The sequence below is a fragment of the Canis lupus genome, chromosome 1 (genome assembly GCF_048164855.1).
Source record: "Canis lupus baileyi chromosome 1, mCanLup2.hap1, whole genome shotgun sequence".
NCBI lineage: Eukaryota > Metazoa > Chordata > Mammalia > Carnivora > Canidae > Canis > Canis lupus.
The window spans coordinates 21,139,738-21,162,846 of NC_132838.1; the positions used below are offsets into that span (position 1 = coordinate 21,139,738).

General features: G+C 41.7%; 1 protein-coding gene across 34 annotated transcripts in view; it reads left to right on the forward strand.

The window, feature by feature from the left end:
- The window catches only part of TCF4 (transcription factor 4), a 361,238-nt gene that overhangs the window by 328,815 nt on the left and 9,314 nt on the right, over window positions 1-23,109 (forward strand). For all 34 annotated transcript variants that reach the window (XM_072822655.1, XM_072822688.1, XM_072822592.1 and 31 more), the window contains 2 exons: window positions 700-903; window positions 21,409-21,544. In XM_072822655.1, the coding sequence (XP_072678756.1) occupies window positions 700-903; window positions 21,409-21,544 (340 nt within the window). The remainder of the gene's footprint in view (window positions 1-699; window positions 904-21,408; window positions 21,545-23,109) is intronic.

The following is a 23,109-nucleotide window of genomic DNA, read 5'->3' on the forward strand; positions in this document are numbered from 1 at the left end:
CACATCTTTGTGATTCTTCAGTCTTGAAATCTCATACCACTTGGGTTGACAAAGTTTTTGTAATGTTTTTTCTGTGTCCATTTTGAGTTCCCACTCCCCTCTACATACACACACACACACACACACACACATACACACACACAAGGGCTGGTAATAACAGATAGAAAGCAAGACACACTGGTAAAAATAGATAGTATGCAATAAGAAATTATAGTCTGTATGCATTTACCTGTTCTTGACTTCATAATTAGCACTGCAGAGGAGATGGACATATGCCTCAAAGAAAATAATTTGACTATAAATACATCATCTTTCCATTGTTAATCTGTTGAAATCTTTAACCATTGACTGCTAGAATGTCTCTCAAATTGTATAGATACAAAAAAATTTTTGTAAAGTTAAATCTAAATTCTCTTTCAAGCAATGTACTATGGCATATGTACATTATAATGTCCTGGAAGAATTACAAAATATACTTTGTTCATGAAAAATAACACTATGATAAACCATTAACATTTTTCACGAGTTTCCTGGGAAGGTCACTGTTTATTTTTTATTATTGGCTCATGGAAATAAGTTTTATTGGAACCATACATTCAGAAACCCAAAGTGTGATTTGTGTCAACTCACATTTTACTTCTATAACCTACGCATGCATTTCAAACTAAATCAAATTTCACATCGTTTATTAACCAACAGCAAAGCCGAATTGAAGATCGCTTAGAAAGACTGGATGATGCTATTCACGTTCTCCGGAATCATGCAGTGGGCCCATCCACAGCTATGCCGGGTGGTCATGGGGACATGCATGGAATCATTGGACCTTCTCATAATGGAGCGATGGGTGGTCTGGGCTCAGGGTATGGAACCGGTCTTCTTTCAGCCAACAGACATTCACTCATGGTAAGTGATGAAATTTGGAGACTCTTTAGTTACCGTATAGAATTAGAATTTCAAGTATAAATACTACTGCTCCTGCTTTTTTTCTTTTTTAAACAGCTTTATTGAGATATAATTCACTTACCTGCTGTTCATCCACTTAAAGTTTACAACTCCATGTTTTTGAGAATGTTCACGGGATTATGCAACCATCACCGCAGTCTAAGTTTAGAACATTTTATCGCCTGCAAAAAAGAAAAGAAATCCCCATGCCAGCAGTAGTTACTCTCCGATCTTCCCTCTCCCTGGACGTTGGCAACGACTAATGTGTTCTGTCTCTATAATTTGCCTATCGATATTTCTTAACACTGAAATCGTACAGTATGTGATGGGCTTTTCCGACTCACTGGCTTCTTTCAGCCAGTGTGATGCTTCAGGGTTTATACATATCTCATCCTGTATCAGAGCATCATTCCTTTTTATTGCCAAAAAAGATTCCCTCATGTAGGGATCCGTTATATTTATCCGTGCACCAGGTGGTGGATATTTGGGTTATTTTTGCTCTTTGGCAATTAGGAATAATGCTCCTATGAACATTCACGTACAAGTCTTTGGGTGGCTATGTGTTTTCATATTACTTGACTGTATAACTTGGAGGACATCCCTGGGTCATTGCTGGTGTTTTAAAGTCTTCATCTTAATGATGTCATCTAGGGGGCTCAACTTTTGTATGTTTTACAGTATTGGCATTTCAGATACGAATAGTTTGAAATTCTTTATTATTATCAAAGAATCCAAATCAATGTCTTTTGAGTGTGGGAGGTAGAACTATGTGTTGTGTTTATCTGTCTAAATATATGGTGTGGGACTCTGTGATTTAAGGATATAGTAGTTTATCACTGCCTGTTTATGAATAAGTGTTTGTTTAAATAATATTTAAGCAGATTTGTCCATATGAGAACTGGAATTTCAGCTCTGCCCATTGCTTTTAGAAACCATTGGGAAATGCATCCTCCTTTTTTGGATGATTATGAAAGTTCAGAATCCTCTTTTTTTTTTTAAGATTTATTTATCTATTTGAGAGAGAGAGAGAGCACTAGTGTGTGGGGAGGGGCAGAGGGATAGGGAGAGAGAAACCGCAGCAGACCCTGTGCTGAGCGTGGAGGTCAATGTGGGGCTTGATCTCAAGACTCTGAGATCACGACCTGAGCTGAACCCAAGAGTTGGAGGCTTAACTGACTGAGCCACCCAGTTGCTGCAGTCGCCAGAATCTTCTTAACAAAATGTTAAGTGATGACCGTAAGGTGACTGACTGGGCAGAGAATTTATTGCTAATTAATGATTCCGTGTATTCCACTTCTTATAAACTCCTTCCTGATCAATGAACACTGTAGTGTCCTGTTTTATACCTGGTAGGCTCTTAAACAGTTGCTTGGATGAAGGTCCATCTTCTGTTACCAATGTAGCATCTCTTGTCTACTGATGATTCCAAGAGGAGAGTGCAAAATAAGCACAGGTTATTCTGAGGCTTGTTAAGTTCTTGCTCAGTAGGATTCTTCTGTCCTCCTTTCAGTTTTTCTTAATAAAAGACTATGATTGAGAGGACCATCCTGAGCGGTGTATCATGGAAACCTGCAACCAATTTGAAACCAAAAATACTGGTTTATAAATAGAAGCAATGAACTCACTTCTAAAACGTGGAAAGATATTTCTGAATGCCAAAGCTAAATCTTTTTTTTCTCTTTTGCTTTTCCTTGACCTCTATCCTAAAAATTCATCATTGAGTAAAAATTGTTTGTCTATTCATGGCAGTTGCTAAGAGTTTACAAAAGGAAAATCTAGATTTTAATTTAGCTTGGCCTCAGGTAATGTGTTAAATACACTTGGGATGCATATAATATGAGGTTTTAGTTTGTACAGCTCTTTTCTTTTTAAACTACAATGTTTAAACAATACTGCTTTTAATTAAGAAATCTGGCTTTATTAAAAGCCAGATCTGTGACTTATAACCATTTCTCTATATCTGCTCTCAATCAAGAGAAAAATAGTTTAATTTCTGTAGCTGTGTTCATTTTGCATATGTTAAACGGATGCAGTGTACACCCAGGGCACATTGCTTCAGAGACAGTTTTTTCCATAAATATGTAACGTTTGCTCTTAAATACCAGATGTAGGTTAAGTGGTTCTTTAAAATAACAAACTATACATAGAGATGCTTTGGGGGACTGTGTGACCTTTGGGTTGCCTCCCCCTTGAGTCTGATTCAAAGGTGGGATAGGATGAAGGGACTAGAACCGTCTCTGGAGAGGGCAAGTTGGCCTGACCTGGCTGGAGGGGAAGGGGAGATAATGCAGTGGAGCAATAGGAGAAGGGAAATATTCTGCCAATATTGCCCAGAAACATCTCTGATTTGGTTTTGAAAAGGCTCTGCAGAAGCCATAAAGCTGCTAGTTTTGCTGAGGAGGGAAAGTTCCCCGTTCACTCCTCTGAAGGCACTTCTAATCCAGTCAGGGATGACCGCACAGCCAACCAGGTGAGGAGTAGCTCCAGAGATGCAGCGTGGCCACAGCCTGCTGCCCTTTCAACCAGCGGAGGCCCTGCCGTCCTTCTCCTTTCTTCTCACAAAGACCCAGCAGGTCCACAAGGGTCTGAGCTCCCCAGCCTGAAACTCCCCAACGTGTGTGAAAGAGATCGGATTGTCATTTCTTTTCCTTGCGCAAACTGGTATGAATTTTCAAACAAAAACATCAGAACAAAGGAAATAGTTTTTGAATTTAGTCAGTCTGAAGTTAGCCTTTGACCATTTGATACATTCCACAATAAAAAGGAAGTTGAAGGGGAAGAGAAAAAAAAAAAAACCACCACCCCCCCTTGCCCTGAACAACAACAACAAAAAAAGTATCAAGGAGGATACTGGTAATGTTTTCCACATTTGAATTTTAATACATGAAACAGGCTATAAAACCTTGGCCAGCTGCAGTAAATAAAGTAGCAGTGGGAGGTAAGGACCGGAAACCTCACTACAGAGAACACTGGTGGGTGTTTCTTTCCAGCTACACACCTTCGTTCCTGGTCCTGGAGCAGAAGCCACTTAGAGCGACTGAAGACCCATCCCAGGGCTAGGCTTGTTCTGAGCAAATCTCCTTTGTGAGTCCCCTTAATAATGCCTCCTGATTAAAGAATAGACAGCTTTGAATCCTCTTGACCTCCATCCTCTTCTCGCTTCCTCCCCGCCTTCCGAAAATCAAAACAAAATGGCTTGATAACTTGGAAGATGATAGAAGCATTTCTTTTCTGCAGCAGCTTGAAATCGTGGTGGGGAGAACTGGTTCTGCCTCGGCTGTTATGTTATCTCATTTAATTGCTAACATATTGTACTTAGCTTTTGATTCATAAAATGTTTTCCTTGGAGTTCTGAAGTAGGTCTTCAGTGATTTACTAAGTATTAGTGTAATGAAAGGGATTTCTTTCCCAGCAGCATGGCTCATAATGCTAGCGTGAATGTCGTAGACTTGCAGGCTTTCTAGACGATATGTGGCCATGCTCTTTCCTGCCCAGAAACCTTCGCTGGCTTTCCATTATCTACAAAATAAAGACCAGTTTCTTAATCCAGTTGATTAAGCCCCTTTACCATTTACCAAAAGCCTTATGCTTAGCTAGTCCAACATGCAGAATTTCTTCCATTCAGACCAGTCTGTGCATATTACAGCACTTGCCCTGGACGTCCTCGTTAAGTAGTTCTTTCGTGTCTGTTGGGCTTGGCCTGCCCTGCGCACTTCTCTCCGCCCATCTCATTCCCACCACCCTCAAAGCTCTGGCTCGAATCCTTCCTCTTCCAGGAAGCCTTCCCTTGCTGCCTCCACCTGTGATAGCCTGTTTTCTTTTCTACTTTCCAGAGCTCCGTGAATCATAGTGTTGGCTACATAAAAATATCTACCCAGTCTTGCAAAACTATATACCTTTTGTAGGCATGACTTTTGCCTTACCCCCTATATTGTAACGTCCTTGAGTACCCCCACACACACACACATACACACCAGTGAATAAATCGTCAGTCAGAATGGGAGAAAGGAAACTACTATTTTCTGACTGCCGGACAAGTTGCCAGTCCCTCTGCTAGGTGCTCCGTGAACATTATCTCAGGAGGTCTTCACAGGAGCCCTCTGAGGATGATGGTGATATCCATTTTAGGTGTTGGTCAAATGGGCCTAACTAGGTTTGAGGAGGCGCAAGTCATGAGGCCAGCTTTCAACTCAGGTACAATGCTTTCATGTTCCATGCTCTTTGTTTACTACCACTAGCACTCCCCAGAGATTAGCTTTAGGTGCACCTTTTCAGAACTAATCTTAGGGAGGTAAGAGCTCGTGATTTTCAAATCTTGATAAATGCTCCTTGATGAAAGAGTCCTCAGCTATCTTGGGGTCAAGTGCCCAGGACAGCTCTCTACCCAAATGCAGAGGTAAAGAATTCCACCCCCCCCCCAGTGTAGTGGTATGCTAGATTAAAACCCACATTGTCTACACACTTATTCTTAAGTCAGCATGTCTGTGCTAAGTGGCGAGAGGTGTACACTCTCCTTACTGGGGTCATGAAGTAGTAAATTTTAAATTATTTTTCTTACCAAAACCACCCACGTTTCCGACAGAGTCAAAGCAGAAATCTCTGAATGTGGGAGAATAAGGAAACAGGTGGGTTTATCACTAAGCTAATTACCCAGATATAACCACGCCCCATCCCCCCCGTGCCTCAGATATCTCCATGCTTAATCCTGATATTAAATCATTAGGTTCTATAAATTATTGAAGTGAGTGTTTCAAAAATAATTCTCTCCAGTATTCACTCAGTATTCAGATCCACAGATGAGACCTGAAAGCAAGCCTTTCAGATGACCTAATCTCCTCTTTTAACTGAGTAAGAACCAAACCCACATCAAAAATATCTTCATGTGATTCTGTGTTTCTGATTACTTGTCAGTGGAGTCAGCAGCAGTGAAGCGATCATTTAGCTAAAAATCTCCTTTATTGTTAATATATAGTATCCGTGTGGTTCTCAGACCTTTTTTGCTTAAAGTCCATTTATTCATTTCCAAAAACATTGATCAAGTGATTACCAAATGCCAGGCTCTGTGCTAACACATGTTCTCTGCTCTTAAAGGGTTCGCAGTTTAGTAGAAAAGGACACATATTTGAAAACACATTGTTATAGCAATATAGCAAGCCCCACCAGAGAGCAGGGACTTAGCTCTGCTACCTGGGAGGGAAGAGTGCCATTGTCACTTGGCAGAAGAGTAGTGATCTCCTGAGGATCTGGTTGCTCTAGCTCACTTCCTGGAGGAGCCCTGTAGAACTCCCCATCCACATGCATCCTCCACAGCATCCCTGAGACCCCTTCCTAGAACCCACCCAGGGGGGGGGATGCAGCACACATTTCAGAAACCGTGCATTTCAACTTGAAATAGGGAGGAAGGAAGGAAGGAAGAAGGGAATGAAGGAAGGAAGGAGGGAGGGAGGGAGGGAGGGAGGGAAGGAAGCAAGGAAGGAAGGAAGGAAGGAAGGAAGAGAAAGGAAGGAAGGAAGGAAGGAAGGAAGGAAGGAAGGAAGGAAGGAAGGAAAGAAAAAGAAAGGAAGAAAGAAAGAAAGAAAGAAAGAAAGAAAGAAAGAAAGAAAGAAAGAAAGAAAGAAAGAAAAAGGAAGGAAGGAGAAGAGAAGAGAAGAGAAAAGAAGAAAAGAAAAGAAAAAAGAAAAGAAAAGAAAAGAAGAAAGGAGAGGAGAGGAGAGGAGAGGAGAAAGGATTGGCTTTTAGATGTAAGCCAATGCTAGCCCAGTTGCCCTCTGTTCATAACATTTTTAATTGGGGTTAAAAAGAATTTATCAGAAAAAAATTCAGTACATGATAAAGCACCTTTTCTCTTTACCTAATGTTTGAACATACAAGAACTTTTACCACACAGGGCCTCATAAGAAAACAGCTTAGTTTTGCTTTCATAGTTTTTAAGAGTTAGGACTGTTGAATTTTAGGTTCTAAAAGCACCCCAGAAGTCATTTCGCCTGTGCCCCTTATTTTACTGGCGAAGACCAAGGCCCAGAAAGGGGAAGCGACCCAAGCATGGACGCCCACTTGTTAATGGCCAAACTAGGATAGAAACCAGACAAGCCAGCAAAGGAGAGCAGTCCTCTTTGTACTGAATACCACACCGCCGCAGTGAACTTCCTCTCTAACCCAGTACCATAACAATTTCAAAACTGTGGCTGATACTACAAACCTTTTCATTACTGACTGAAACTAATGAAACCCAAGAAAAAACTATTTTTGTTTTTTATTGAAGTCTAATTAACATACAGTGTTATCTTAGTTTTAAACATATAACATAGTGATTCAACAATTTTGTGCGTACTCAACACTCACCGTGATAGAAACCCAAGGGACTTCCACAGTTGCCCCTTGGCTTCATGCAACAGGAGAGGGTCATGGGCAGGGACGTGTTATCTTGGGTGGCATTAACTGGTATATATAGTCATGAGAGTGGCAGAAGTCAGAAAATTCCAGGGAAGGTCTGACCCATAGAGACTTTGTCGTCTTCAATCTTGCTCCTCTTACCTTTTCACAGATTTTGACTCCATAAAGTTTTGTAGATAATCTGAGCAGATGCTGCATTTCTAAGCAATTACTACCGTAGAATCTCTGGGATCTTAGCTATCCTATCTATCCAAACCCCCCTAAAATCCCCTGCAACGCAGTCAACAAGCCTCTATCAGCCCCCTTCCTCCAAGGATAAATAGCTCTAAATGACCCTAAAGCGCATTTCTATCAAATGTTGGAAAACTCTTCTTTATGTCCGGCCCAAATTTACTTCTTTGTGCAGTCCTCATTTTTCTGGTCACTGAAGTTTACCCCTAAGTCAACCCAACAAATACTTTAGGAACCTAACAGTTCTTTGAAAACAGTCTATTCAGTTGTTTTTTTTCACCCCCCTCTGGGCCGGATATTTATATCTTCAAATATTTACCCCCCACCATGAAAGTTTTGATTTTATGACTTTCCAGTGTGTTCCCCCTAGTTTAAAAGGAATGCTTTCTTTTTCAAGGACCTTTGAGCATGTCGAATCTCAAACTGAACATAGTGCTCAAGGAATCATCAGGGTGGACTAGGGTGGATCTACTACCAAACTCATTCAATGATTTGTATCTTCATTTAAAGGCCTTTTTGAAGATGACTTCATCATCCTGCTAGCAAATATTGAACTTATAATCAGCTGAAATCCATAAGTCATACATATCTCAACTACCCTTGTGTACTTTGTGTTGTACCGTCACAAAACTTCATGTTATGCCTTTGTGGGGTTTTGTTGTTTTGCTGTTTCTCGTTGCCTTTGAATTTCAGACTGCGGTCGAAGGTCTCCTGTAGGTCCTCATTCGGTGACATACGCTGCAGCTCTGTCGTGGGTAAATTTGATGGGTGCTATTATTGCCCTTAGCAAAGCCACGAACAAAAATGTTAACTAGGGGAGGGTGTGGAGCCGAAGGCCTGAGGTTCCTGCTACAGACATTCTCTTGACACTTACATCGTCCCTTGCCTTTGGGTTTAATATTTCAACCAGTAATGTTCAACTAATTTTGCTCTCCTGCTCTCCACCTTCTCTCATTTTGACCTTAGCATTATCACAAGACACCTGAAGTGTGGCATTCCTACGAATGAGGAAGTGAGGTTTGTCCACAAAAACTTGTTCTTCTTGGACCAAAGTGGGTTTGAGAAGTCATTGCCTCCCTCTCACAGCACTTCGAAACTATCTTTTAAATAGCCTATTATAGATTTCACTCAAGATCTTAGTCATCTCCATCATCTTTCCATATCTACTATATAGAAACCCATATAGGCTTCTCTCTTTGATTAGGCTATTTGCCTATCTATAGAGTTTCACCATCTACCCTAATGTCCACAATGATCAGTCTCAACTGAAAGGTTTTTTTTTTTTTTTTAATCTATATCAATTTTGTACCTTATTTTAAGAAAACTTAAGGGAAAAAAAAAGAAGAAAAAGAACTTGAAGAAATTCCTTTTATTTTCTAAAACTTTTCCTAGCCTTTGGAGATATTCTTGGCATCAAACCTATATAAGCTTAAGGTATAGAACTTGATGATTTAATGCATTTATATATTGCAAAATGATGACCACAGTATGATTAGTGGACACCTCCATCCTCTCACATAATTACCTTTTTCTGTGCGCCTGGTGATAACTTTTTTTAAAGATCTACTCTTAACAACTTCCAAATCTATATAGAAGTATTGTTTATTACTGTCCCCATGTTGTACATTCGATCCCAGGATCTACTCATGTTACAGCTACAAGAGTTACCCTTTGGTCACCATCTCCCCATATCACCCAGGTACCACCATTCTACTATTCTCTTATTTATTTGAGTTCCTTTTTTTTTTTTTTTTTTTTTTAAGATTCTACACATAACATGAGGACATATAGTATTTGTCTTTTTCTGTCTGACTTAAATTCTTTTAACCATGGGTTTAGGTACAGCACCTTCAGAAAGGTAGAGCTCACCATTTGACACTCGGTATTTCTGCCTTAACTTATTCAAAAGCCAAAGGTTTTAAATACAACCACTTACGCTCCATGAACAACCCCTGAGAGTAGTGGTTAGGACATGATGCGTGCCCAGATCCCACAGCAGCGGGTCCAAACTGGGTATATCCCCTTTTTCCCCCCGCCCTCCTCCCCAATACCTCTTTTACTCAAAACAGGCCCTCTGACCTGGAAACAAAATGGTCGGTCTGCGTTGGACCATCAAACCCCAAAGACTCCCTTTTTCTGCTTTAGGACAAAGCAAGCCTAGTTCCCTAATTTTTTCCCCTAAAGTATGTGTTTCACACCCTAGTGTCATGAACTTTAAATAAATTTAAAAAACTGGTTGTTTTCCCCACTTTTAAAATATAAAAACACGTTTAAAAGAGACTCTTCAGCTCCATCATATTTTTACTTTGCTTTCTTCTAAAATAATAGAGGAAAAGGAAGGTAGTAAATGCTTTTTTTTTAACTTTTTATTTTTTTAGGTAAATGCTTTTAATAGCATAGTCATTGTCATATTTTTTATTGAACCTTTACTGGGGACAAGGACATAATGCTAAACCATGCATGGTTTAGAAAAGACACAGCCCTTGCATTTTAAAAAGGTGGTATTACTACCCTTATTTTCTCAAGAAAGCAGATTTTCTGGGGGAAAGATAATAATTGTATGTATCAGAAACTACACAGATGTTCATTCCTTCATCCTCTGTCTTCTGTGCTTGAGATCCTTTGAAGGTTACAAAATGTGCACGAGACTCTCTGACCCTATAGGCCTTTGACTCCGGGAGGGTGATAACAGGAGTCTGTGCCCAACTGTAATGCAAGGTGGAATTATGAAGTGGCTTAAGAAACAGTTCAGAGAAGGAGGAATGTTGTCCAGCCTTAGGAAACACCTTAGGAAAAGCTTCCTGGAAAAGGTGTCATTGAGCCCATGTTAGCATCCGTGTAGGATTTCAGCAGTTAGAGACAGGCTAGAAGCAGCATTGCACAGAACTATCAAATAAAGTGATTAAAAACATATGCAGCAAATAAAGGATCTTATGTGCCCGAATTTTCTGATGATACCAGGCCCTGCAGCACCAGCCAGGCGGCGTTGGGTGGAAAGCCCCTCCTGGAAGCACGGCAGCTCCAACAATTGGCTCAAATATTTCACATGAGAGTCCACAGGAAGAGCGAGTTTTCATGTATATTTTTTTACATCCAAATTAAATTAACTCATGGAATTTTCCACCCTTAGGAATTAAAGTAGCAGCTCATGAAGTAATTCAGTTATGTCATTCATACCAAAACAGAAAATTCTGGAGCAACTTGGCACTGTTTAAAAGCCAAGACTAGGCCTTGGCCATTTTATATATTTTTTTAAAAATCTGTGGTCGTGGTGTTATTTTAACTTTTATTGTGGCTGTAAATTTTTCGAATCAAAAGTATCTTAATTGCTTAGAAAATAGAAGTGTAAAATGGGTTCAAAATAAGAAGAGGGTTTAGGCAAAGCAGCTTTAAGAGTGCAAACCTAAAAAAAAAAATCAAAAAATTAAAAAAAGCTTGAACATCGCATTTCTGAAACACGAGAACTCTACCTAATTGGCTGACATTCACAGTTGTGCATAATTATAGCTTCCTCTCCATCCATAAATCATCTTAAACTATAAAGTTGAGTTTAAGCAAAAGATCTGTCCAATATTAGTTAAATGACATCTTTGGGGAAGCACTGTCCTGATACAATAACCACGTTCATTTTGAAGCCATTAATTGGACACACCGTCAAGACCCAGGGTATTGAGTTTCCACGTTTTAATTTCACGTTTGCCTTCTCCCTGGCTTCTGCACACGGACGGGTCTCGTTTGGAGCTGAAAGTGTGTGAAAGTTATTGGGGAATGGTAGTCTCTGGGTAATGTTTCTGTGAGCTGCCCAGATTCTTCCCCCTGTAGTCTAGATGGGAAACAGCTGGTTTTTGTTTAAAAAGCTGTTTTGCGAAATGTCTGAATCTTGAGGTGTAGGACTGAGGTCACCAGTAAAGCAGGTGCTTGAGAACAAGTGACAATGACTCTGGGGGCCGGCTGGCCCTGTAACCTTCTGCAGGGGACTTCCTAGCAGAGGAACAGTGGGATGTTGGCCCCTGCATGTAGTACACCAACACAGAGAGGTAAGTAATCGCATTAGTGATGCTGTTAGGAACCGAGTATCTTTGAACGTAGCCAGCCCTTGAGTGAATAATTAGCTCAGCCTGAAGGAAACCAAAATGGTTATTTCCCTCGCAAGGCTTCAAATACAAAGGTCCAAGACTTCAGCTTCCCTTAGATGTTATAAGTGCTTGAATTTCCTCTTTAAATACACCCGCAGTAAAAAGAACTACAATTTCAAATGAGTGTACTACCATAACCGAGGATGTCCTCCAAGTCTACGGATGCAGTCGAAGGGCGAAAAGAAACCTGGGTTGGCAAGACCAGTACCAGGGCAGTTTTGAAGAAGACCAAGGAAGGAACATGTGGAATCACTAAAGTCCAGGGCACGTCAGATATCCACCAGTCTGAAGATGAAAGGAAACAACCTCCTCCCCTGGGAGCTGGAGGTTATTAGCAGCTGTTTATCCAGTCGGGAATAGAGATTAACATTGTGATTTTTTTTTTTTTTTTTGAGAACTAGAAGAGAATTTGTTTGGGAAGTTGGCTCTTCATATCAAGTCACTGCGCATTGCCAAAAAAAACTTCCTTTCTCAGAACTCATGTACGAGAGTTGAGCAATGTTATGATTCTCTGAGAATCTCTGGATTACCAAAAGTCTATCTCCATTAAATAGAACAGAAAAGGACAGAGAATCTGCCTTCGACATGTTCCCTTGAACTCTTTCGATGGGAAACAAGCTGCTTACCTGTTGTCCAGCCTGCCTCCGGAGGGGGGTGCTCCTCCCTGCCCCCACATTCCCCACTGTCCCCCATCTTAATCCTTCCCACTCTAAGGCATACCCAAATGGATTTTGTACATTTTACTCCTTCTTGTCAAATGCCTTTTCATGATATATGGGGAAGCTACTTAGTACCATGTGGAGCTTCAGTCTCAAAACAAACAAACAAAAGAGTTGAATATTGGCATTCCCCCCCCCCCCGATTTAATGCTACTCTTAATGTCATTTTCTTTTATTAAACCCTTTCTTTTGCTTTTGATCTTATTTATAGCAGAGCCACTGGTCATATGGAAACCATTATTGTATAGTTGGGAGATGAAAGACTTCACTGCAGTTAAATAAGAATGAGTCGTTTGGGCCAATAATACATACATACAGTGAGGTACCATTTGTGTCCAAAATGCCCTGTTTTGTTCACTTTGTAGTAAAGCCTGTGAGGTTTATAAAGGGCTTTACTAAAATCTGCTTTTTGTCCAAACTGTGTAGTCTGACAACATGAAAACACGTTAATATGCAGTCCTTAGCTGCTGCTTCATATAGATTTAATATCAAAATAATGCCACTTCTTGATGTAAAAATAGAAACTTTGATTTAGACTTGAGATGTTATCTCATTGATGCTAAATGTCAGGGTTTTTTTAAAAATCTAAATAATTTATATCAAAAACCTACACATCTTTCAAAGCCTATCTAAAATGCCACCTTCTTGAAGAAGTCCCTGGTTTCTCAGTTCGAGGGTTTCTTTCAAAGCCCATCCTTTAAAACCCTGCATAACCCTGTACTCCTTCATGACATTCACTTTATTTTGTCATATATGCCTCCACCACCATTAGGTTCTAATTATTATTAAGTAATAGATGTATCTTTTATTATTTCTCCTGCAAACACCTAAATAGTGCCTTGTGCATAGCAGACATCTCGGAGGCATTTGTTGAGTTAAACAAAATGTTTATTTTTTTGAGAGAAACGCGCAAAATATGTACTTGACAATATCAAAAGGTTCAGATTCTGGAAATAGCCTCACACATACTTGCCACTTGCGTCATCACCGTTCATGAAGCATCTAATTGCACATTCTGATATTACAGTCCTATACAATGACCTATGCACCCAGTCCTTGCCCTTGGGATGCTTACATCTCAAGGCAAATATAGGCTTTATCAAAGGCAGCAAAACAGAAGCATTGAAGTGTATGCCCTGCCCTATTTGCATGGCCCTTGAGTGGGTACTGGTGAGGGTGTCCATAATGAACAGTCGGGGGAGAGCCCTATTCAGGCCCAGCAAGGTGGTGAGACTTCTGGAGACCCGGACGGTCGATGAGGAGTGCGAATAAGGGGATCTTTGGGACTAATAAAAGAGAAGTGGTTGGTGAGTAGTGCAGAGGAAACCAGCTCTGGGAGGCAGAGCTGGGAGGGCTTGGCTCAAGAGCCTTGCTGATATGGGAGTGAATGCAGCCCTTGGGAAACCCTGAGTGGGTTGAAGTGAACTGAAGTCAGAGATTAAGGAACTTGGTAACAGGAGGGAACTGGAATGATCTTCTGGTGTCCAGGTGAAGGACACAGATGCACAAGGTATCGATCTTAGGCTTGATCCATAGAACAATGAAAAGCTGTGCTGGAACCTTGACATGCAAGGGAACAGGTGACGGGCAGGGAATATAACATTCAAAAGGGGAAAATTTAGGAAGTGATGGGGAAGGAATGTCTCATTAGTTTAGGCAAGCTTGTTACACTTCCACTTCCTTTCCAACTATTTTACAATAGGCATGTGTTACTTGGATGATAAGAAAGGCATTTAAAAAATAAAGGCCAGTTAGGTAAGGCTAAATCCCTAGTGGCGGACCTGCTGGGATGGCTACAGAGCGCGTTGAGTGGAAGCCAGCCCGTGGCTGTGCACCCTCACAGGTGTGTTTGTACTGCAGGATCCAGGACTCTATGAACACATCAAGTCTTTTCCTTCAGTCCAAACGAAAGAAGCTGTGTACAGATGATTGCAAACTTTCACCCGAATCTCTGTGATGGATAGACTTGGTCCACCAGGCATAGACTAGGTTTAGTTCCCTATAGCTTATTTACTAACCTGCTTCCTGGGGCAGGAAGGAATGAAATGGACTCTGTGAGCCACCTGCTGAGGTTCTTACTTGGTGCACTGCGTCCAGTTATGGTTTCCACCATAGGAAACTAATGTAGAGAATTGGGGGCGGAGGGTGGAGACACAGAGGAGAGAAATGAAACAGTTTTAATAGATGGAACGTACGAGTTAAGAAAAAAAAAAGATGAACTGAAATCAGATAACAGCCATTTGCATCTCTCGAATTAAATCACAGGGTCATTCATTTTAACCATTTTGGTGGACATTCAATGGGAGTTTCAGCCTAGCGGATCCCATGACACATCAGGGCTGCCAAGTCGGGGTCATTTACAAGATGTTTAAAATCCTCCTGAAAATGATTTTATCACCGGGAGAATAAGCAGTAAGGAATTACCTTAAATTTCAGGCAAAGCATAAGCGAAGCTGTGAGATTTCTGGGGGAGAAGACAGGTGCTCTCTAGAGGGAGGAAGTCTTCCCCCAATAAACCTCTCCCAGGAATCCAAACCCAAACAAAAGAATTGAATCCAGATCTGACTTTAGTGAAAAGTCCTTTAAATGTTTAATCACAGGAATCTTGGAAAAAAAAAAAAAAAGGGTCGTCTGATAAGTTCTTAAACTGAGAAATATGGAAGTGATATTTGTGGTTGAAGAGTGGCCCAGCTGGCAGAGCCTTCTCGCACAAAGGACTTGGTTATCGAGGTGGGTCTTGTTTTCCGCGGCCTCTGGGCGCCGCTGGCCCTGCCGCTCCTCGTGGGACGCGCCCCCGCGCCCTGCCCTGCACGTCGGGGTCCCCATCTGGGAGCCATTAGGGTCCGCAGGACCGCGCCCCACCTCCCTACAGGATGCAGTGGGGCCTAAGCGGTGTTTTGCCCGTTTGTGAAAATCAGCTTGCCTTCGCCTAACGTGACGGAGGCCGGCGAGCTCCTTGAAACCGAAATCGGGCGCCCGGCAGCTGCCAGGTAGGGCCAGGTGGGCTCGGCCTCCGCCAGGTAGGGCCAGGTGGGCTGGGTCTCCGCGCGGGCTTCCCGGCCAGACAGCAGAGCTGCCTTCTGCGTCGATGGGTGTCTAATTACAGCGAGAGCCCCTCAAGTTTTCTTTTGGGCTCATGGAAAAACAAGAAGAGAAAGAGAAGAGAGAAAAGTAAAAGCTACCAGGACTTTTTTTCTTTGTCCCATTTCCTTGTTTTGTTTCTTCTTTCTAAAAAACACCCATGTCAAAAGAAAAATTTGCAGCCGGATGCCATGAATAACACCCTCTTCTTCTGCTACACCAAAAAGTTCCTGAGAGCCTATCGGGTCTTGTATCGCTATCGCTTGGTCTAGAAATTGATGAGCAGTTTCCTAGAGTTCCCGCCCTATACTCTTTTAGGAGGATTATGGTAGAAGAGAAGGACCGAGGTCTGAAAGCTGGCTTTGAAGCAGTTATCTCTGGAGATAACATTAACAAGGATTGAATAACTGCCAAATGAAATTTAATACATTTTCCCATCCATGAAATAGGCCTCTTAAATACAACAGAATAATTACTTTCACAATACTCCCTGGAAACAAAGAGAGCAGAAACACTGAATGTCTTTTTTGTTTGTGGTGTTTGTTGGGAGCTCAAGGATCAGGATGAGGGTATTTACCAGGATGCTGCGCGCATCCTCACATTAAAACAGCCTTGCCAGCAGCCACCTAATTCGAAACTGCATGTCTTTTAAATCTGTTTATGTTGGAGGAGTTGTGGCAAATATTACATTTTATAATTTGGTTAGACATCTTGACCTTGGCCATGGTTGGTGAACTATGGTGGATTTTTTCCCCCTATGATAAAGAAAAATAAAATAGTTTCCGTATCTATAGCTATACACACACACACACACACACACACACACACACACACACACACAGGCGTATGTGTATGCACACTGTTGTAAACAAAAGCTCCAGGAAGTAAACGCCTTTTGTCTCTTAACTCCGCTCCCATACACACACCTCAAACCAGATTGTTCGATGCTGTTATAAGTTTTCTGAGCCCAAATTCTATTTTGGTCTTCTTACTAGATGTTTGCCAAGTCACTTAACTATCTCCGACCTTAGCTCCTTAGCTTTCTTCTCTGTAAAATGGAGACTTCAGCCGACCTGGGTTCCAAGTCCCTCAGAACCTTTAAGTCTCTATAGTGTGAATAAAAAGTGCTCCCGATAAATATATCGATTATTTCCTTGGAAAGTATGGTTATTTAAAACTATATGGTGCTTACGTGATTCAGAAGAAGTAATGTACTTCTAACGGTATTTAATTCTTCCCACTGATAAATTAACACGAGAGAGTTTAAATAGCTGTCAGAGCTTGAATATAACTTGACCAAGATGCAGGGTAACTTAGATATTTGTGCATAAGAACCATGATATGGGGGAGCAGGATGTATGGGCAGAAGAGGCAGCCAAGCTTGGACTGTGTGGCCTTGTCTTCTCTTCTTTTGTAGCTTAGTAGGCCAGTAATGGGGACACCTGACCCTAGAGTGGCCCATTCAAAGGATGGCCCATGTCTGCTTCAAACTCATGATCTTGGCCTTCTGAACTCAGAAACACTAAGCCAGAGGGAGTTAGCAGCAGGTACAGAACCTGAAAGAATGTACTGAGAGATAGCATGAAGGAAGAGTCCAGCCTGTAGTCCTGAGGGGACAGAAGCCAGAAAGACAAGAGATACCAAAAGAGGGACAAGAGAGGCTGGAATGGCCCATGAGAGACAACGAGTGGCCTTAGGTCCTAAGAGATCTCTGGGTTCGAAACTCAAATTACAGAAATCTGATAAATGTCCTTTTTGCTTGAGAAACTTACTGTTAAAACTGCCACACTGAATTGATCAGTGCACAGAAATGCCACAGAGGATCACTATAAACTCCACAAGATCGTCTGACTTCTTCACTGTCTCTAGCACCTCCTGGAGGGACAAGCATAAAGTATACTAGTAAATATTTCTTGGATTAATAAATGTACTCTCTGATCAATCAATTAATACTCATTTGAATGATTTTGAAATATATAGGTCTGTCCTTTACATTCAGAATAAATATATCTAAAACCACATTGTAGGTTACTAAGGAGACTATTCTTGAAGATCATTAAAAAAATTAGTATTGATAAAATGAACTGCTTTTTTAGTTAGGCTGGCTTTTAACTTTATTGCTTATCTAGATGAAAATGTTATTAAAATAGGACTTTAGTGAAGTATAGATTTTCTAAAAATAGGTACCATCCTTAGATTCGATTTGTAGGTTGAAGGAATCTGCTTTATTCTTTTTTTCTTATATTTTTAAAAATTTAAATACAATTTGCCAACATACAGTTTAACACCCAGTGCTCATCCCATCATGTGCCCTCCTCATTGTGCTTTTTTTCTAGTTATTTAATTACATATTTATTATCTGGAAGGTGAACAAGCCCTAATCCTTGTGTATATACGTGGCTCCTCCTATTTCAGAGGTCTTCCAGTGATGGATTGTGCTGGCCATTCACTATCTGTCTTTCCTTCTCTCTTTGTGACCAGAAATAATGTTTCTGAAAGAGAAGTGAATGGGGTTAGGGCATGCTGCCTGTGGCCAAGGAAACAAACAAAGCAAAGTTAATTCTTTGGAATACTGTTCCACAGCCCCAGGCAATGGAATTCATCCTGGAAAATCAGGCTCATTACCAGATGGCTCTGGACCCTTCATCATTTATTCATTTGACCTGGAATGTATATAGTTTACTAGGGAAGCCTTAAAACATCAAGAATAGGGGTGCCTGGGTAGCTCAGTCCATTAAGTGTCTGACTCTTGGTTTAGGCTCAGATCATGATCTCAGGGTCATGATCTCAGGGTCCTGAGATAGAGCCTGCATCAGACTCCACACTGGGTATGGAGCCTGCTTACGATTCTCTCTCTCTCTCTCTTTCTCTAAAAAGAAAATAAAAATTAAAAAAAAAATCAAGAAAAAAAATCAAGAGTAAGTTTGTTCCCAACCTCCTCTATGGAAAATGATTGGTATAAAATTTGAGATGACCAAAAAAAAAAAATAAATAATAAAATAAAATAAAATAAAATAAAATTTGAGATGACCTAAGATGATCTATAGAAAATAGATAAAGTTAGGTAACATGTATGGCTAAAATCCAAACAAATACAGTTGGAACAAACATTTACAATTCTTAAACAGATTTTACTCTCATTGTGTAGAAGGAGGATTTAAAATCAAATGCATGTGAACAAAATAGAGACAAAGAGTGCAAAGATGACCATGAAGGAAGGTACCTTGTGTTCTGAAGGTGTTTGAACCACATCGACTCTCATTTTTAATGTAGTATGCAAGTATTTTCACGTGACAGTATCTATAATTATTATGTACTTATTATATAACGGTTGCTTTGCATATTATCACTCTTTGCAATAAACATGGGACTCATTCTCTATAACTTAGTGTTATTTTCCCATTTGGAATTTGAATAGCTTGTCCTTGGTTACACAGCTAACAGTTACAGGTAAAATCTAGATATTGATTCTCATTATTGTATTCTTTTTACTCAATCTTTCATAATAGTCAAGGCAAAGAAAATATAAAGATAATTGGTTATGGGCTCTTTTTTCCTCCCATAAAAACTAATCTGAATGTGATCTAGAAGGAAAAAAAGAAGTGCAGGATCAATATCTGAATATATTTCAAGTGAAAAGCAAAATATTAACCTTAAATTACATCATACCTGCTTACAGAGAAGGCTTAAATATTTTAATATTTTAAAAAAGGAGCCTTTTAATATAAAAGGGATTTACATCATTACTATACTCAAACCTGTGGCTACTTTCATTGATTACAATTTAGAACCGGAAATTTAAGAGATTAAGCCCATTGGGATACCAATAAATAGGAATCAGCACTAGGATAATTTGGGTTAACACTGATTGATAAACTTAAAGAGCTACCATGTGATCAAGCCTTGTGAAATTCATGCTTACAAGTTGACATCTTAGATTGAAAGGATAATCATCAATCGAATCAGTCTTTTAAATGGACAAATATAAAAATGGCAAACTGACACCTGATTAGAAAATAGCTATCTATCACTCTTGTATTTGGAACGAATATAAAAACAGACCAAGAGTGAGTGAGAAATGGTGGGGGCACCAGGTGGGCCTGCCGCTGCCCCGCCTATAAGTGGTGGGGCTTGGGTTATCAGAGGAGGCAGCAGTGGCCTGGCGGTGGTGTTAAATATATGAAGGGAGCTTGAAGCACTTATTCCATGAAACTCCAGAAGTTGAAACTAGAATCAGTGGGTGGAATATATAAGGAGGCCAACTTGTGATTAAAATGGAACAGGCTGCTTTAGGAGGTAATCAAGGTCTCCTTACATTTGAAGCACCCACATCGACGCTAAATAGCCACCATTCAGAATGTTCTGGGAAGGGACACAGGCACACAGGTGGCAGACGTCTAGCCCTGGACCCTTAGCTACAGCATTCATTTATATTTCCTGATGCTCAGGAGTCTTGAAGTCCTTTATATTCTTGCTATATTTTGAAGCTGAGCAATTAGTATGATTTACGTGATCCCTCCCTTTTGCCCTGAGTTATTTCCTTCTGTACTGTTTTGGATTATGTAATGGTGATACTTCATACTAGGTTGCCTTTGGAGAGCATGTGTTTCGTTCGGTTCTGTGAATTTTATTGTTGTCGGTTCAGATTCTTGTTGTTGCATTCTTTGGAAATATTCTTTTAAAACATTGGGCAGCAGAAAAGAGGGAAGATTTTCTGCTTTGTGGGGTTTTTGGTTTTGGGATTTGAAAAAAAAAAAACTTTTTGATTCGTAGCAGTGTAAATTCGTGGGTAGATACATGTAGTGTCAGACCCACTGTCCTGCAAAAATGTCCACCTAACAGTGGGCTAAGAGAATAACTACTTGGAGATGCAGATGAAAATGTAAGCCACTCGTGTTTCTCTGGGTTTGCAAATGCTTAATGGCTTTGCTTTAAGGCGTAAGCTATAAAGTCAGCAACTGCTGCCTCACTGTCACTCGTGCACCATCTCTGGCCCCCAGAGTGGGTAGTAGGAGTTAATAAAAAGCTCAGCAGTGTGTCTTCCGGACCAAGTCCTAGTGCTCTATTCTGTAATTTTATTCGTGGAAACCTAAAGAATGTTTACAGTATGGTGTCTTCCTAGGATCAGAATAGTGGAGGGGGAAAAAAAAAAAAGGAAAACTGTCCAAACACCTTTGCGCAGCAATGATGGCATTACTGGTGTGTTTAATAAAACCTTTATTGGTACATTTTCCGGTGTGGTGGCATTGGCAGAAACGGTCCCCCTTTGGATTTGGAGCTCAGCAGCTGATGAAATGCAGTAAACATTAATTTGGAATGGGCTGCCAGTTTTGGAAAGCCAGGTGACATTTTATTATATTTGTACCAAGCAGGGGCTGTGTCCCACACTGCTGCAGCTTCCGCTGTCAGAGGCTTAGCTGGCATTATGGAAAAAAAAAAAAAATGGCAGGCCTGAGAATCTTATCCCCTGAAATGAAAGTCGAATGCCAAATTGAAATTCCTGTAGGATTTCCGATAGCAATGGGGGAATTGAGAAGCCCACAATTAAGCATATGGGCATTAAGATAATTGTCAGATCTGTTGGCGGACATGATAGAAGACAGATGGGCAGGAATCGGCGCGCCCCACTGCCGCACCCTGGGAGCCGACTTGACGTTTACCTGCCCGAGCGGGGAGCGGGGAGCGGGGGGCGATTGTCAGGGGCGGACAGAGCGGTTGGTGCTCGGCGGCGGCTGCGGTTGGTGCTCGGCGGCAGGGCCTGCAGGTGCACGCGTGGTCCTTGCGCGCCCTCTAGCGAAAGGCATTTGGGAGTCTCGCTCTGCAGAGGCCCGGCCTCCTCCTGTGGGCCCTTTGCTGCGCCCACCTCGGGGCCCCACTAACCTGTGTGGCTCCTCTCCCCCCTCCAGGTCGGGGCCCATCGCGAAGACGGCGTGGCCCTGCGAGGCAGCCACTCCCTCGTGCCCAACCAGGTCCCGGTGCCACAGCTTCCCGTGCAGTCTGCGACGTCCCCTGACCTGAACCCACCCCAGGACCCTTACAGAGGTAGGTGGGCCGGATGCGGGCAGGGCCGGCGCCGAGCCCGGGCTCCCTGGGCGCCCATCCCTGCGGAAGCGCTGGCGCAGCACCAGGAGCCAGACTCTGCACCAGGAGGGCAAGCAAATGGGAACGTGGTTCTGGGACGGAGCGCGCTAATTGTGTTTCTTCGGGAGCTGTTCTCCTCACACATCCTCTGAAACCCCGGTCCTGTCTCCGCGGGGAAGGACACAGCAACAGCCTGATGAGAGGAAATTTTATTTTAGCTATTTCCACATTTTCCTCATTCGGGTCCTCTAATGTGGTTAGTTGGAGCCTGAAAATGATATTTCCGAATGAAGAGGAAGGAAGGAAATTGTCTCTGTCGTTTAAGATCGAAGGAAATGTAGGTACGTTGCAAAACTGGAACTTGGTGGAATGACATCCGCTCTTTTCATCCTGCCCCACAACGATTGCCTCAAACCCCGGACCCCGGGCAGCACTTGGCGAGCCCGGGGAGGCCCGCCGCGGGGGCCGGGGCCGGGGCCGGGTCGCTTGCTCCCTGGGCGACAGGCCTGCCCAGGGACTAGCAGACACTCAGATGACATCCTCTCATTCCCCCCCACCCCCCGACCATGTGTAGAATAAAGATGAGAACGCTCCCACAGGGATGTGCAGATGCTTTTTTCTTTTTTCACCTGCTGCTAAACATCATACAGATCTGCGTGGTGATCACGTATGTGGAGAGATAGGCTTCTTAAACTTCGGTGTGCAGAGGCGGGACCTGAGGATCTTGTTAAAATGCAGTTTCTGACTCAGTAGGTCTGGGATTCTGCATCTCATGGGCTCCAGTGATGAAGGATGCTCATGGACCACAGACCAAATTTTGAGTGACTACACAGATTGCAAATAGAGGACCGTACCCAACAGACCTGCTTGTACCTTAAGAAATAAGTGGATTACAGGCAGGTCGAGGCTTAAAATGCACTGTGATCCTGAAAGCTGTAATGTGATCTTGAAAGTTGAGCAGTGATAAAGCTAGAAATGTCTTCGGTGAGCCGCTAACTGCTTTCCATATGTACCACTTCTAAATGCTGATTACTCCTTGACGATAAGAGAAGCCTAATTTCAGAATATCATTAGGGTATCTATTGAAGTCTTGACTGTACATATTTAGCGTACTCCCTGGGAATTATATTTTAAGGACATTTTTCTATTAAATCATTGCATATGGAAGAAACTCAATATAATAGCTGATATTTACTTGGGTTCTTAATCAGAACATTGAGGTGTGTGATTTTCATGATTATGATTTTCATTGCAATTAAGTTGATGTTTTGTAGACAGTGAAATTACCATCTACTCCAAAAGATTGCAAAATAGAATTTAACCTCGGAGCCAATGCGGGGGAAACTTGCTTCCACAGGTGCATTTTTGAAACTTCACCAGATAGCATGAAAAAAAAAAAATACCACCGCAGAAGGATCACAGTTCAGCAGCGTGAATTGGCTAGCTGGCAGCCCCACAGTCTGCAGCGTGTGTGTCTGGGCCTCGGGTCTTCAGTGGAAGCGTCACCTGGTCTCTTTTTTTCCTGT